The sequence below is a fragment of the Eurypyga helias genome, unplaced genomic scaffold (assembly GCF_000690775.1).
Source record: "Eurypyga helias isolate BGI_N326 unplaced genomic scaffold, ASM69077v1 scaffold16507, whole genome shotgun sequence".
NCBI classification, from domain to species: domain Eukaryota; kingdom Metazoa; phylum Chordata; class Aves; order Eurypygiformes; family Eurypygidae; genus Eurypyga; species Eurypyga helias.
The window spans coordinates 23,357-37,521 of NW_010263813.1; the positions used below are offsets into that span (position 1 = coordinate 23,357).

The window sequence follows — 14,165 nt, forward strand, 5'->3', positions numbered from 1 at the left end:
GACACCCTAGTCACACACACATTAACAGCAAATGATTTTTAGTTTCTCATTTTCAAGAACATCAACTTAATCATGACAAAGGGCGAGCTCCTTAGAATGGCATTGCTAGGCCTTAAATGCCATTTTTAAAGTTCAGCGTGAGATAATTAAGAGACTGAAAATGTCAGCAAAGGATGAGACCAAGATGGTTACATATTTCAAGATTTTCTAGGTAACCACAGGAGTTACATCCTATCTCAGCTTATGTAGTCCTGGTGATAACCTGAAGCTTTGTTATTTGCAGGTTTAGGATGTATTACTGAAGTGTGAAGATTAGGACTTAATTTCTTAGTTTTTCCTCAGATAAACAATTATATTCTCTGACGATAGTCCTGAAATGGTACTGGCATTACCATATTAAGTGACATATATCTGAGAAACAGCAAAAATCCTCCGGAATACTGAAAAAAACAAAGCTCATTGTAGACCATGGCATGGCTATGTAAGACAACAGATTAGACTGTAGATGAGAAAAATACATATGCTATATTCAAAATATGACAATTTCAAAATATTTTATTGAAATCAGCATAGAAAAGATTTTGAGGGCTACTTCTCAATTGGTTATTTCTAAGTATTCATGAAAAAGTAGTGGTTCATTTCCAAAAATCTGCACCATACAGGTAGGTACTTTAAGAGCCTTTTGTTTTTCTAATCATTGCTTCCATCATATCCCACTCCGCTTTGGTAACCTAATAAAAGAAAGGAGCGTTTTATTGGAATTCAACATAATAATTACACTTATTACAATACAAATACCCAAGTATTTGTTCGAATGTAAAATAGCAAGCAAGGAATTTAATACCTTCTTCAAATCATTGAATTCTCCTGCCATTGAAACATATTCTCCACCATCCATTCTAATAACCTAGAAAAAGCATAAGCAGTGTATTTAATGATAGTGGGTTTTCTGTAGCATTGTCTTGTTATGAACTGTGGAAGTAATCTGGATCAAAAACTCCCATGTTCAAAATAACATATTTCAGTCATTTTTAAAATTACTAACTGCTATGTGTTACAATTAAAAGGGTAATAATCCTTGTAAAAAATTTGAAAGTAACAGGTTTTGTTTCATTTCTGAAACCAGGGCTTTAAAAAATACCAGCAAAACTCAGCCCATAATCAGGTTCACTGTATAAAAAAAAAACAGCTAAAACTTACTGCTCCATTAACCCAGCTTGCGTAGTCACTGCACAAGTAGGCAGCAAGATTTGCAATTTCCTCTACAGTTCCCAGACGGCCACAGGGAATCCTCTCAAAAAATTTCTTCTCAAATGTGCCTGTTGGGTCAAGGCGGCTGAAAGCACCCTGAGAATTAACAGAAACATTTTTTTGGGAAAAAAAAAAAATGTTATCACTATATCATAAATTAAAATCCAGCAGAGACTTCATTCTGCATAAACAACATGCAAGTTAACATCTGTGAGCAAACCATCTACCCCATCTTTGTCAGAAGGATGAAAAAGACGACAGTAGGACATAGAAAACAGAATTTATCCCTGTTGCACTGATATGCCTCTGCTGAGGGGGATAAGCTGGAATTAAACATGTTTTGCATCGTCACCCAACATCTATTAATGAAAAGCAAAAGGGGCTTTGTTTCCTAAACACCCTTGATAAACACTTGAGGAATTAAGCAAAACTCAAAACTGCAGTATGGACAGGGCAGAGGAACAAGGAGAGAAGAGCAGGAAAGTGGCATAAAAATTATACATGACACAGCATAAGTAAATCTGAAAATTAAAGGGAAAAAAATTTTAAAAATCAAGTTTGGTTAAATTGCATCAATGGCTAGAACTCCATTAAGCCACTGGAAGTTTTAGTATTTGAATAGCTTAGAATGGCATGGGAAACAGAAGTGGGGTTTTGTCCTCCCTGGCTCCTCCACAAGGAAATATCTTCCTTGGGCAAAACCAGAAATGTGTTAGTAACATTTACATTAAGTTACTGAAGTTATGAGAGCTAAAGCACAATATAATTTAAGTAATCATGGTTGCACTCACACCATTTAAGCCTCCTACTGTCATATTCTTAAATGCCAGTTTATAAGGTGAAATGTATTGATTTTGTACACTTTTTCCTTTTCTTATGATGGCTTACAACAGTGTTTTTTTAAAGACATGGATGTAGACCCTAAGGCAAAAGTTTCCATTTTGCAATACACTTTTTCAAGTAAAGCCAGTCTGCCTTTTTATGCTTCCAGGGAAATGTTAACTTGGAACCAACATGACAGATGTAGTTCTTCATTAGGAACACACAGTATCTCAAGTGGGATATACACTATTAGTTTAAATCAGAAACATTAACCGAAGGTAGCAATGTTGACATTTAAAGCAGTTAACTTGCCAAAAATTGTGATAGTCTATACATCAAAGTGATCTTGTCATATGACATAGGGGATGCCAAAAATTCATATGGATCCAAAAAAGGAACAGGACAAACTAATAGAAGAAAAACAATCCATCAAGATGATTGCAACATGAAGAGGTATCAACTCTATCAAACTGCCTCAGCCACAGGTTGCCCTAGGCTAGAGACATAAAGAAGAAATGTCATTAAACGTTTTTCTTCTACTCTTGCCTAAAAATCCACCAGATAAAAGGCCTTAGGGCCAGCAGATAATGTTGTTTCAACATTCTCATAACCCTGCTGACACTGACACTTACCTTTCTTTACAGCCAAAAAGGTAAAACTGAGCTGTCCACTGCAGCATCTAATACTGATGAGGAAACATTTCACAGGCAGTAGTAATACCAGTATGAGCTGTTACTGCTTGTAACTAATATTCTGATTCAGTGTCAAACAGACTCTCCTGAAGGGCTGGTTTTTATTTCCCGTTCCAGCTGGTCTGGATAACTTCCTTCAAACCCTCCAGTCCTCTTCATTCATATCAAAGCTTCACGTGTCCTTGCCCACTTAAAAGTTTTCCTAGTTTCACGATTTTCAACAAAACTAGTGAGATTTTGCTCTCATACATCTAAAAGAGATTCTGAAATTTCGTAATTTATGAGATGTTATAAAAATTAGGCGTTCAGGCAGAAATGGACACTTTTTCTCCACCAAGTGTAAGAATTCACCTGACAAACTAGGTATGTACAGTTGATAAGAAACAACATCAAATATTTTGATCTATCATTTCTTCTTCAAACCACTAAAAAAAGTTTTCATTAATGTTAGTGCAGTAAAAGGGGCAGTGGCAGGTTACAGAAGTTCAAGAAGTTCTATTTTACGAAAGAATTACTGAGAGGTAGTGTGTTCAATATTCCAGCACAGTCTTGACTAACAGTCATACCTGAACTTAACAGTTAACAGAAAAGATTAGACTATCTTAAAGTTAAGTCTGTACTGCAAAGCATATTCAAGGCTGTGTTTCACTTCATGCTATGTACCTTTGTTTTTATTGGACCTGGTTGAATCACATTGAATCTCATGCCATATTTACCCCATTCAGCCGCAAGAGACCTAAAAATTCAGTAACAGAATGCATCAATATTTTAAACACAGTATTTTAATAATCCTATTCAGAAAAAAACACCCACAAAACTGAATCAAATGTGTAAATACTAGAATTTTCCTGAAACAGACATTTCTACTTAAGATGGTTTGGTTTTTGGGGTTTTGGGGTTTTTTTGGGGGTGGGTTTTTTTTTTTTTTGTTCTTAACATTTCAAAGAAAAAGCCCAAAACCCCACATTCACAAACAGAGAAATATTCATGCAGTAGATGCATCACAGACAATGGAACATTACAGAGCGATTATTTCTCCCTCGCCAATCATCCAGATAACTGTGGCACCTAGACTCCTTGACAGACAACTGCCAGGCCACCATCTTTCTCTGGTAATTTAGACTATCCCATAAGTATACGTTTCTAACATTTTCAACTTAGATGTTTTGAAATAACACAAACCAGAGGTTACATTCTAAACTGGACCAGTAAACTAATTCTGCTTGAAGGCAACACTTTCTCTGCATAAGCAGCACTTCAGATAGATCACCTACTACGGTGAATGAATTAGCTGGGTAATAAAGTCTCTGAAAAGTACACACTTCCGTTACAGCTCTATAGAACAGACATCAAGACCATCACTCATTCCCTCTTTCTATTTCTGTATAAAGAATTCTGGTTAATAAAAGGTTGCCAAACTATTCAAATCCTTCTGCCGAAGTGCAAAGGACCTATTTGCTATGAAGGACTGCCCTACAGTTACTAACGACAGAAATCCTTTTGTTTGCTGAGTAACATGGGTATGTCACATGATACTGTTCTGAATTAAGTATAACCATAAACCTTAATTTAAAATAGCAATAGGAAACACATTTCTTTATGAAACTAGATAGGTGAAGCAACAGTATACTCTACCCAGATACAAGCCTATCTTTTCCTGAGAGTAAAGAAAGTGGAAAGCACTATAGACCTCAAACAGTTCCCCTAATAACTGTCTTTAAGTGCTGGTTCACCTATGAGAATGCAAGAGAATCTGACTATTGAAACTCTAACTGAAACTTTAGAACTCACTGTTGCCAAATGAATTAGTTTCAATTGACCTTATCTTGTCCTTGTGATAAAAATCATCACAACAGTAGCAGTTAATATTTCTGTAAGAAGCTATCAGCATAGCATTTTCCTGCTAGGATAGTGGAGGCTGGAAGGTTCTCTTATGATACAATGGAACAGGAGGACTATACCAACTACCTCTATATTTATAGACCAACTCCCCTGCCTCAAGAATGTGCAAAGCAGAACACACATTTTGCTGTATTACTCACTTGCTCATTGCTTCTACACCAGCTTTGGCAGAGGCACTCGGCAACACAAATCCTGAACCACTCTCTGCATAAATTGTTGTAATAGCAAGGAATGCTGCTCCTGGAAGTTGCAAAAACATTTTTTTAAAAACTCCCACACCAACCAAACAAAAAAATCCATGAAGATCAAACTCTGAACTTAAGGTAAAAAGCAACTTCAGCGGCACAGAAATTTGCAGCTCAAGTGTCAGGGGTGCTATTTCACTCTGGGTTGCAAAAACATACTTTAAAAACCTAGTCTTGCAAGCTTTGCTTTAGAAGCTTCCATAGCCTAGTAGCCACTAACCAGGTAATTTCCTCTAGTTTCATCATTTGCTCTAGTTTTATCAATTCCTGGCTGAGAATAATAAATAATAATTAAAAAATAAACCAGCCTCAACAATTAGGTTTGGCATAATCTTAAAATGACAGTTTACAGCTAAAGTTTATGTAAAAAAAAAAAAAGTTCTTTTAAAAAAAAATTTTCAGAAGCTTTTTCTGCAGAAGCACTTACCACAAAGTTAACCTGCGTAACTTCTTCCACATTATCATCACAAAAAACTGTATTACAAAAAGACTGCTTTCTTTTACATGTTCTGCTTTACAACAGACTTAGCAAAAGCATTATGGGGAAAGAATGAAAACGGCAACTGTTTATTTAATCTTTCTTTTATAGAAGCCTGCAAATTCTAATTGTCTTATTGATGACTAGCATGAACGAACTGGGAAATGGAGGACATGCGACAACACCACTCCTTACGCCACAGTAACCAAAATAACTGTTCTACTTACTGTACTTTAAAAATAATTTAATTAGAATAGCTACCCAAGGGATATTTCTAAAACATAATATGTTACTGATAGAATGTATGTGACAATGAGGTAGAGACTCAGTTAAAAAAATAACAATCATGTTACACAAGAAAAACTTAAGAGAATCATAAACAAGCACTGACAGAAATGACAGCAGATATCCAGAAATCATGGACCCTATTTATAAAAAAAGTTGTCTACAGTGAGAGACTTACAAAGGAAAAATCAGAGGCAAAGACACAGAACAACTCTGAAGTTATCTAGAGTTGGTAAGTTAACGATACATTTTGCAGAATGAAACGACAGAATTTTTAAAATACAGGTTAAATAGAGGGGAGTAGGACAAACCTAACACAGAAGCAAGAATGATAAATTTACAGCTCAAGTTTAAAGCACACTTCCGTACACACATAATTTTTAGTTCTAAAGCCTCTCTTCATCAAATAGCCACTATCTAACCAATTAACTCATTTTGTACAACTTTAGGACATAAACAGCACACTAACAGATTACAAACTCCTTTTAAATACCAGTATAAACTTAAGAGTCTAAAAGAAGAGAACTTTTCTTATATACTAAATTAGGTTTAACATAGGTCACACTGCAGACTTCCAAGGATGTGCCAGTATTCTAGTAACTGTCAGATGTACAGCATCCGGTACCTGAAGGGGCCTACAAGGAAGCTGGAAGGGGACTTGTTACAAGGGCCTGTAGTGACAGGACAAGGGGAAACGGGCTTAAATTCAAAGACGGTAAAGTTAGATTAGGTATCAGGAAGAAGTTGTTCACAGAGAGGGTGGTGAGGCACTGGCACAGGTTGCCCAGAGAAGCTGTGGATGCCCGATCCCTGGAAGTGTTCAAGGCCAGGCTGGATGAGGCTTTGAGCAACCTGCCCCAGTGCAAGGTGCCCCTGCCCATGGCAGGGGGGGTGGAACTAGATGATCTTTAAGGTCCCTTCCAACCCAAACCTTTCTGTGATTCTATGATCCTCACAGACTGTTCCAAAATATTTGCTTTAGGTAGCATCTCCACCACTTTAGAAACTAAGGTCTCTGCTCAAACTTAAAAAACCAAGCAAGTGAAAAGAAGATGAAGGTGGAGAATGAGAGGGTAAATGGGTGCACTTGATTTCCTTGCAAAAATATGTCTTAAAGCCGGAAATAAAAAGTCTTACATACAGACAGAATTCCCTATAAATACCACATGCAAGCAAGAGCAAAAGAAATTGACAGGTTTTGGAAGCTTAGAATTGAAAGAAAGAGACAACACAAAGGTGAATGACACTTGGATTTTGCCAAATTTGAAGGTGAAAGGCAAGGAAGGTAGTTTTTCATTCAACGGCAGCGGAGACAGAGGTGTTTTTAAAGCCATATTTCACGTTACTGCATGCAACTGGAAGGCCATAAAGCAAATTATTACAGTAGTTAGCTACAATGACAGTGTCAGAGTTGAGAAGGATAAGTTTTAATGTGGGGATATCAGAACCAGAATGGTGGAAATGCGTTTTTCATGTGCTGCTGAAATGCACGTGGGAAATACCTTGTCAACTGACCAAAACCGTTACAGCCTTACTGAAACAATATTAACTTTACACTGTTATCATTCAATAATTTAAACCCACTGAGTAATTTTTGGAGAGGAATTTTGAAGAAATTCAACTAATTCAGGAATGCAGTGCAAATACAACACAATGGCCATACCTAGAAAAAAGGATGCAGAAGCGAGGGCGCATGGAAAACCGTAACATACCTCACTGTTCAAATGCTATTTGAGATGATACTATTCTGATTAATAAATACACTCTGTGTTTTTCAGTTCATAGCTAGCAGATAATGCAAAATGAAAGTAGCTCTTCGTATACAATCTATAATATAACACAGAAAGGCGTACATTATGTTTCCCTTAAAGACAATAATCTGTTTAAGTAAATATTTGGCTAAAGAGTATACCAGAGAACTATCATATTTTTAAGGTAAAGCCAAAATATTGGATTAAACTCCTAGGTAGTCTACAACTAAGAATTACACCTGGGAAAATAAAACCTAGTGCTGATTTCAATTTTTAATTTCTTTCTCAAATGATCTCAAAGGTAATGTTCTTTAGTGCTGTTAGTCAAATGCCACAGCTGTGAGTCTTACTTATTTAAAGTGTAGGAGGAAAATTCAAAGCGATACCCTGACTTGCTGTCCATTTAAATAAATGCCACACATTCAGTTACTCCGTGAAACCAACATAGATACAGAAGTCTCAAAATAAGTAACAGGGTATGTTTTAAACAAAACCTTAATTTTACGTACTAGTGCAAACTCTGCAATCACATTCTTATATTCAACCTCATGGCCTTTGGGTCCAATTTTAAGGTAAATTCAAGTACTTGCTACCCAGTTCTACTGGTGATATTTAAGTACAGCTTTACTCAAAATTAAGTTTCATTCTAAAAATTATGCAGAATGCTAAAAACTGTGTTTCTTTTCAAACTCTCAAAACTGGCTACAATAATAGTAAGGCAAAGAAAGCAAGTACTAATATTATGTCACAATGCTTAGTTACCATTTATCTTAAGGTACCTTTTTGTACTTTAATGAGCTCCTTTCCGATTTCCAGAGTTACAAAAGCAGTACCATTAAGCACAATATCAGTTATTGTTTTCCATGCATTAGCAGAAAGTCGTTCAGAAGGGGAAATAAAGTTTCCAGCTGCGTTGTTTATCACAACCTGAAACACATGAAGGAAAACCTAAGAGTTAACTAAAAATAACTCTTCCTGAGAAAAAAAGCAAAGAATTTACAAGGAACTTCTTAGTGTTTCCAAGGAGAAAAGTAAAAATATCATTAAACTGGGTGGAGGGGCAGGGAAGAGGGAAAGAAATCCATCAGAAATTTTAACAACTGCAGCATAGACACGCATCAGCAACTCAAAATGAACTGTATTTCCAAACTGCTGCAGTTACCACTCTAGTATTGAGGAAATGTAGAGTGTAGGGGGTGACTTAAGGTGCTATATTCCATAGGGTCTCAAGTACATCCTTACAAAAAAGTTTATACCCAATAAGTTCCAAGGTCACATATCATATTTAACGTAATGGATGAATGGGAATAAAAGCAAAAGAAGTTGAGGTAACCTGATAACTGAGGTTGGGATTAGCTGAATGTTGCATAACAGGAAGTCTAGCCACTCATGACAAAGAGAATATTATGATTTAGTGCACTGTAAGCAACTACCACAAAACCTTCAAAGAGACTTAGATTCACCACTTGTTGCCTTTCTACAAACAGTAATTAGGCAGAGGATACTGTCGACGTATCACCTGTTTAGCCCTTCAAACTAGCAAGTTAGATATATTTTTTTAAGGGGACCAAGCATCACACAAGCAGTTTTTTAACCAAAACTTATGTAGCCAAATCTTGTGTATTTAATAATAACATAATGTGCTGAAGCAATAAAACGGCGCATTACTTCTGGATTGGCACCTAGCTTCATGCAGGTTTGCACATAAAACAAGTCTTTGTCCTGAAGAACTTCTGGGCTAAATTAGGACATCAGAATTTTCAAACAAAACACAGCACAGCACATACTGCATGAATATAAAACAAATAAAATACAACAGACATTAAATTATACATATAGATGGCAAATACAGTTTAAAGGTCTCCCTACAGTGTGAAATAAAAAAAAAAAAATCCAAACACCTCAAGATACTGAATAAATACAGGAAAGATACATTAACAAAACTAGTGAACTAAGGACTGCATTATACAATCTTTGCTGTATGTATATATATATACGACTGCCAAAACAATCCACATGACAAAAGAATGGTTGCTTGCTAATTGCGAGTGTCAGTCTTGGGGATGGAATGAAGAAAAAGCTAGAAGGAATACAACACTGCCATTAACTCCTGTCACTGAGATCTCACCTCACATGCACAGTGGCAGCGATACCCAAGCTTGCAGTATTCAGACATACACGTCATGTCTGTCACTAAGAGAAAACCAGACAAAAAGAACTGAATATTCAGTTTACTCTGCGGTCTCTCTAAAACACACAGAATATGTGAAATTAAAGAGAAAGGAAATACTTGTAAGGAACAAGTAACGGAAAGTATTTTTTCAGAAAATTGTTAATGTATTAAAAATGTAATGTATAATAAGAAGTCTCCTTCCCCTCTGCACACACTTAAAACTTGGAGATGATGATGTGCTTTGGCCAAAAACTGCAGTAACCACTATCATAGAATCATAGAATGGTTGGGGTTGGAAGGGACCTTAAAGATCATCTAGTTCCAACCCCCCTGCCATGGGCAGGGACACCTTCCACTAGACCAGGTTGCTCAAAGCCACATCCAGCCTGGCCTTGAAGACATCCAGGGATGGGGCATCCACAACATCTCTGGGCAACCTGTTCCAGTGCCTCACCACCCTCTCTGTGAAGAATTTCTTCCTGACATCTAATCTAAACCTACTAGTCAAAATAATATCCAGAGCATCGTGTCTACAAATCAGGACAGTGAGCTGCCTCGTTTTATAGCACTGTTACAGCACACAGCTGTGAGAAGTAGTTTCTCCACTTCTTACTACTTTTATAATGCAGTACATTCTCTTCCATGACTGTAGGAAGCTACTGGTGAATGCAAGTGTCTACAATACACATACAACAATTTTAAATCTATAGTAAAAAGTTACAAATCTCACTGACTATCCTTTACATAGATGTTAATATCCTCATCATGCTTCCCATCAGCTAGCAGAACCTGAGTTGTTTCTCTCACCATCAAACCAGAACTTGGTGCCTACCACTGCCCAGACTCCACCAGACCAGCGTTCCCAAAACAACAGTCTGATGTAAAGAGCTTTGTTTTGTGCCAAACTATTAAAAACAGATGCTTAGCTTGACTGAGGATTTCTTCCTTGATTTTCTAAGAACTTAGCCTTCAAGTTGAAATGTTCTTTGTGTATTTTAATAAGCTAACCAAGGACCAAAAAAGATGTTTATGATTACTTCAATTTCTAGTAATTTGTGAGACATTCTGCTAATAAGCAACAGGTGTAATTCAGTGCCAACACAGGAAAGTCACTTTTTCAGGAGGATTTAAGGGCCCTATTCTGTTCACTTAATTAATTCAAAGAATCCCACCATAATTGTCCCACTGTTTACAAAGAAAATGTTAGTCCTTAGAGTAAGGACAACAACGTTTTGTCTATTTAGCCACTAAGTATTTTAAGAACTACAGGAATAGAGTAACCAGTCCAACTGTGAATGTTAGCTTTATCCTAAAGTACTGCCACTTCTTGTCTAGTGTCTCTTTAGATTCCATTAACTTTCAATAGTAGTCATTTTCTTCATACCTACTACATAGAGTATTTTCAGTAATGAAGACTGAAGTTCTTTCCTTTAACACTTACATCAGGATGTCCTGCCACTTGAATTATTTCAGCAACGGCATTCTTAACAGAAACTGGATCTCTCACATCACACTGGACGGCATGAACCTATATAATAATGGAAAGGCAGTCATAAGACTTCAAGACTCTTATCACTCATAGATTAAATGAGCCCACAGAACAACATAAATGCATAAAATTCCTATAATTATTTCAAGTACAATAACAAACATATTTGCAATTCTGAAAAAAATTACCTTATTCCCTGTTTTAGAAGAAATTTCTTCTGCTGCTCCTTTCAAAACATCGAGCTTCCTAGAAATAAATATACATCACTAAATTTCAATTAAATGCAATTACAATTCAGATTAATAAAATCTGATGATTTTTTCTGAGCGAGTATGAGCTAAAACCCATAATATGTATGTGTGCACGTGTGTGTTGCTGATTTTCATGAAAATTGAGCTTTAAGATAAAAACTATGTTGACTGACTAGCTTTCTGAAAGAAAGCTTTAAAACTAAGTGATTTCTGGTTATTGCTACTTCAAAATAACTCAGAAGTGACTACAGCAAGAGACTACCTTAAGCTAATCAAACGTGATAAGCTAGAAAAAAGTATTTTCATTCTGAGTACATAATCATAAACTTAGCTTTAGCTACTACTCTACTAATACTATAGTATTAAACTAATTATAAATCTACTTAGTATTAAACTAAATATAAATATATTGTAGTATAAAAATATCTAAACCATTGTTTGGACACATGTCACAACACTTGTTTGTTTTGATTAAAAATTAGATTGTTTTTCTAATCTTTACTGTAGTGCTACTTCAGAGAACTGTAAAAAGATCACCTTCATCAAGGGAAGATCAGGCTTGTTTTTAAAGTCGTAAGAATCAAGAGAAATTATTTTAACTCTTTATTGTAATTCAAATCTGTATCCAGAACACCTTCAATAATACATTCAAAATGTTTAATAATACCCATTTCAATTTTTTGTTCTCTTTTAGGCTTTAGCTGAATTTAGGTCTTACATTCTGGGTTATTTATTTGGATGTTGCATTTCATGGAAACGCATTTATTTTATTTCTTCCTACTGCTAGCTAGTAGATGTAGATCCAGATGTAGATACTAGATCCATTTGTAGATGGATCTGCAGGTTTTTGGTATTTACAATATGACATTATAATTTAAAAGTGTACTGAAATAGAGTGAATAGAATAAATTTAACCAGTTTAAGAAGAAAGCAAGATCCATTATGAAGAAGAAAACTGATCCATTCAGCATTCAGTACTAAATGAAAGGTCTAAAACATCTTCATTAATACTTACCGGCTTGCTATGACACACTTGGCACCTAAACTGGACAAAGCTGTTGTCATCCCTTTGCCAATCCCAGTACCTCCACCAGTTATGAAGGCCACTTTCCCTTGAAAGGCATTTGGTGGCAACATCACTTTTTGGAGAGGTGGGAAGAATGCAGCTTGCGGTGCACTGCTGTCTTGATGCAGTACATTTGACCCACAGCTGAAAAACTGGAAGAGAAAAAGCGGAGACTTAGCTTTTCTTCCCATTTCTGTTTACAGCCATGTTACACAAGATCAGATTTTCCTATGACAGTGGAGGTACAACCGTAACAGCCTTATTATGAACTGAATGTAAGACTGATTAGATTGTATTATACTAAAACACACGGACTTTCACATAAATGCTAGGAAAAGCACCTGAGCTAGTGTTAGACATTCCATTCCAACTGAAGAACTACTGAAAAAAAAATGTTTTAATCATTTTTGTTATTTTGAAAGTTAGTTATTCTTATGTGTGTCACTTTCACTACAGTGTGTGGAAAACCATTACCAACTAATTAGAGACCCCCAGCAGGATTTGGGTTTCAGATTCATGTACGTACTGTACTTTATGCAAAAGGAGTTTGGCCCTAACAAGTCCATGAGATTTTGAGATTATGTGTGTATATATTTACAAACTCAAAAGCTTCAGTAGTAGCTTTGAGGCTTTGATACTTTACTACTGTAGTCAACGAAACAGTCTGCTGGAGAATGGGGTAGAATCAAACTCCAAGAGATCTGTCCCAATCGTTACTGGAGCTGCTAAGGAAACCATTGTCATCTCCCAGACAAAGTTGTGCAAGGCTAGGTTACCAGCATTACACTCTCCCCCAATAGAAATATCATTTACAGCAAATTAGCCCACAAGGAACTGGTCATCGCAAAAAGAAACGTGGTTGGTATGTGTTTACAACCATATGTGAAAAGACAAGAAAATTCAGGATTACATCTAATGATCAACCTTAATAAGAAGCCATCCCATTAATGCAATGAGGAATTTGTAATGTTACCAAGGAAGTGACAGCAAAAATAGACAAGAGGATCATTCTAGCATCCTAAAACACTACACTAAATCAAATCCTACACTAAATCAAATCCTAAACTAAATCCTGAATTAAATGCTTTGGAACAGCAGCATTACAGTAATAATTCAGAAATTCCCATATTATTTAGAATACAAAAGCTACCTTAACCTGAAGCTGCAAACACTTCCAAGTATGACAAAGTTAGACTCTCCATATTTTGATGTGCAAAAAATTAGAAGAATATAAGTTGTATTTATTCTAATACTGATTTGTACTTGAACCTTTAATGTCTTTATTTGAATACAAAGAAAGGAAAGCAGACAGAATGGTTATTCTTGTATGGTGGTGTTCATAAAAACATGCCATTGTTCAACAGGTTGACACAAAGAAGAAAAGTTATTGCAAATAGTTAAAATATTATAATTTTCTATTTACTAACTCGTATTTTCAACACTAAAATTAAGAAACAACATTTTTAGTGGTATCTGAATAATCTGTACATGTCACAGCTAATATGCACAGGGATGAAGGTTTTGAGCTTAGAAGTTTAAAGCACATTGAGAACGTGCCCACGTGAATCTTTGTCTGATAATACACCCGCATATGAGTAACACAGGTGAAAAGAGAGAGAAGAACCACGGAATTACACTGCCAATGTAATGGAGCTCATGTTCCAAGTAAATGAAACAGTTAAAAACTAAGAGTGAAGAAGAGTTGTGGGCACTATGTAGAAGAAAATTAAGAAAGCTCAAACTAAAGCTAGAATTATCAC

The 14,165-nt window shown here is 35.9% G+C and overlaps 1 protein-coding gene across 1 annotated transcript; it reads right to left on the bottom strand.

The window, feature by feature from the left end:
- Positions 1 to 538: 538 nt before the first annotated feature.
- DECR1 (2,4-dienoyl CoA reductase 1, mitochondrial) lies at positions 539 to 12,596 on the bottom strand. The gene is made up of 9 exons (XM_010156198.1): positions 12,355 to 12,596; positions 11,277 to 11,334; positions 11,041 to 11,127; positions 8,206 to 8,353; positions 4,808 to 4,907; positions 3,429 to 3,501; positions 1,201 to 1,347; positions 845 to 907; positions 539 to 731 (listed from the first exon to the last, which is right to left on the bottom strand). Exons 1-9 carry the CDS (start codon positions 12,594 to 12,596, stop codon positions 672 to 674), a joined length of 978 nt encoding a protein of 325 aa, XP_010154500.1. The 3' UTR covers positions 539 to 671.
- Positions 12,597 to 14,165: the final 1,569 nt, after the last annotated feature.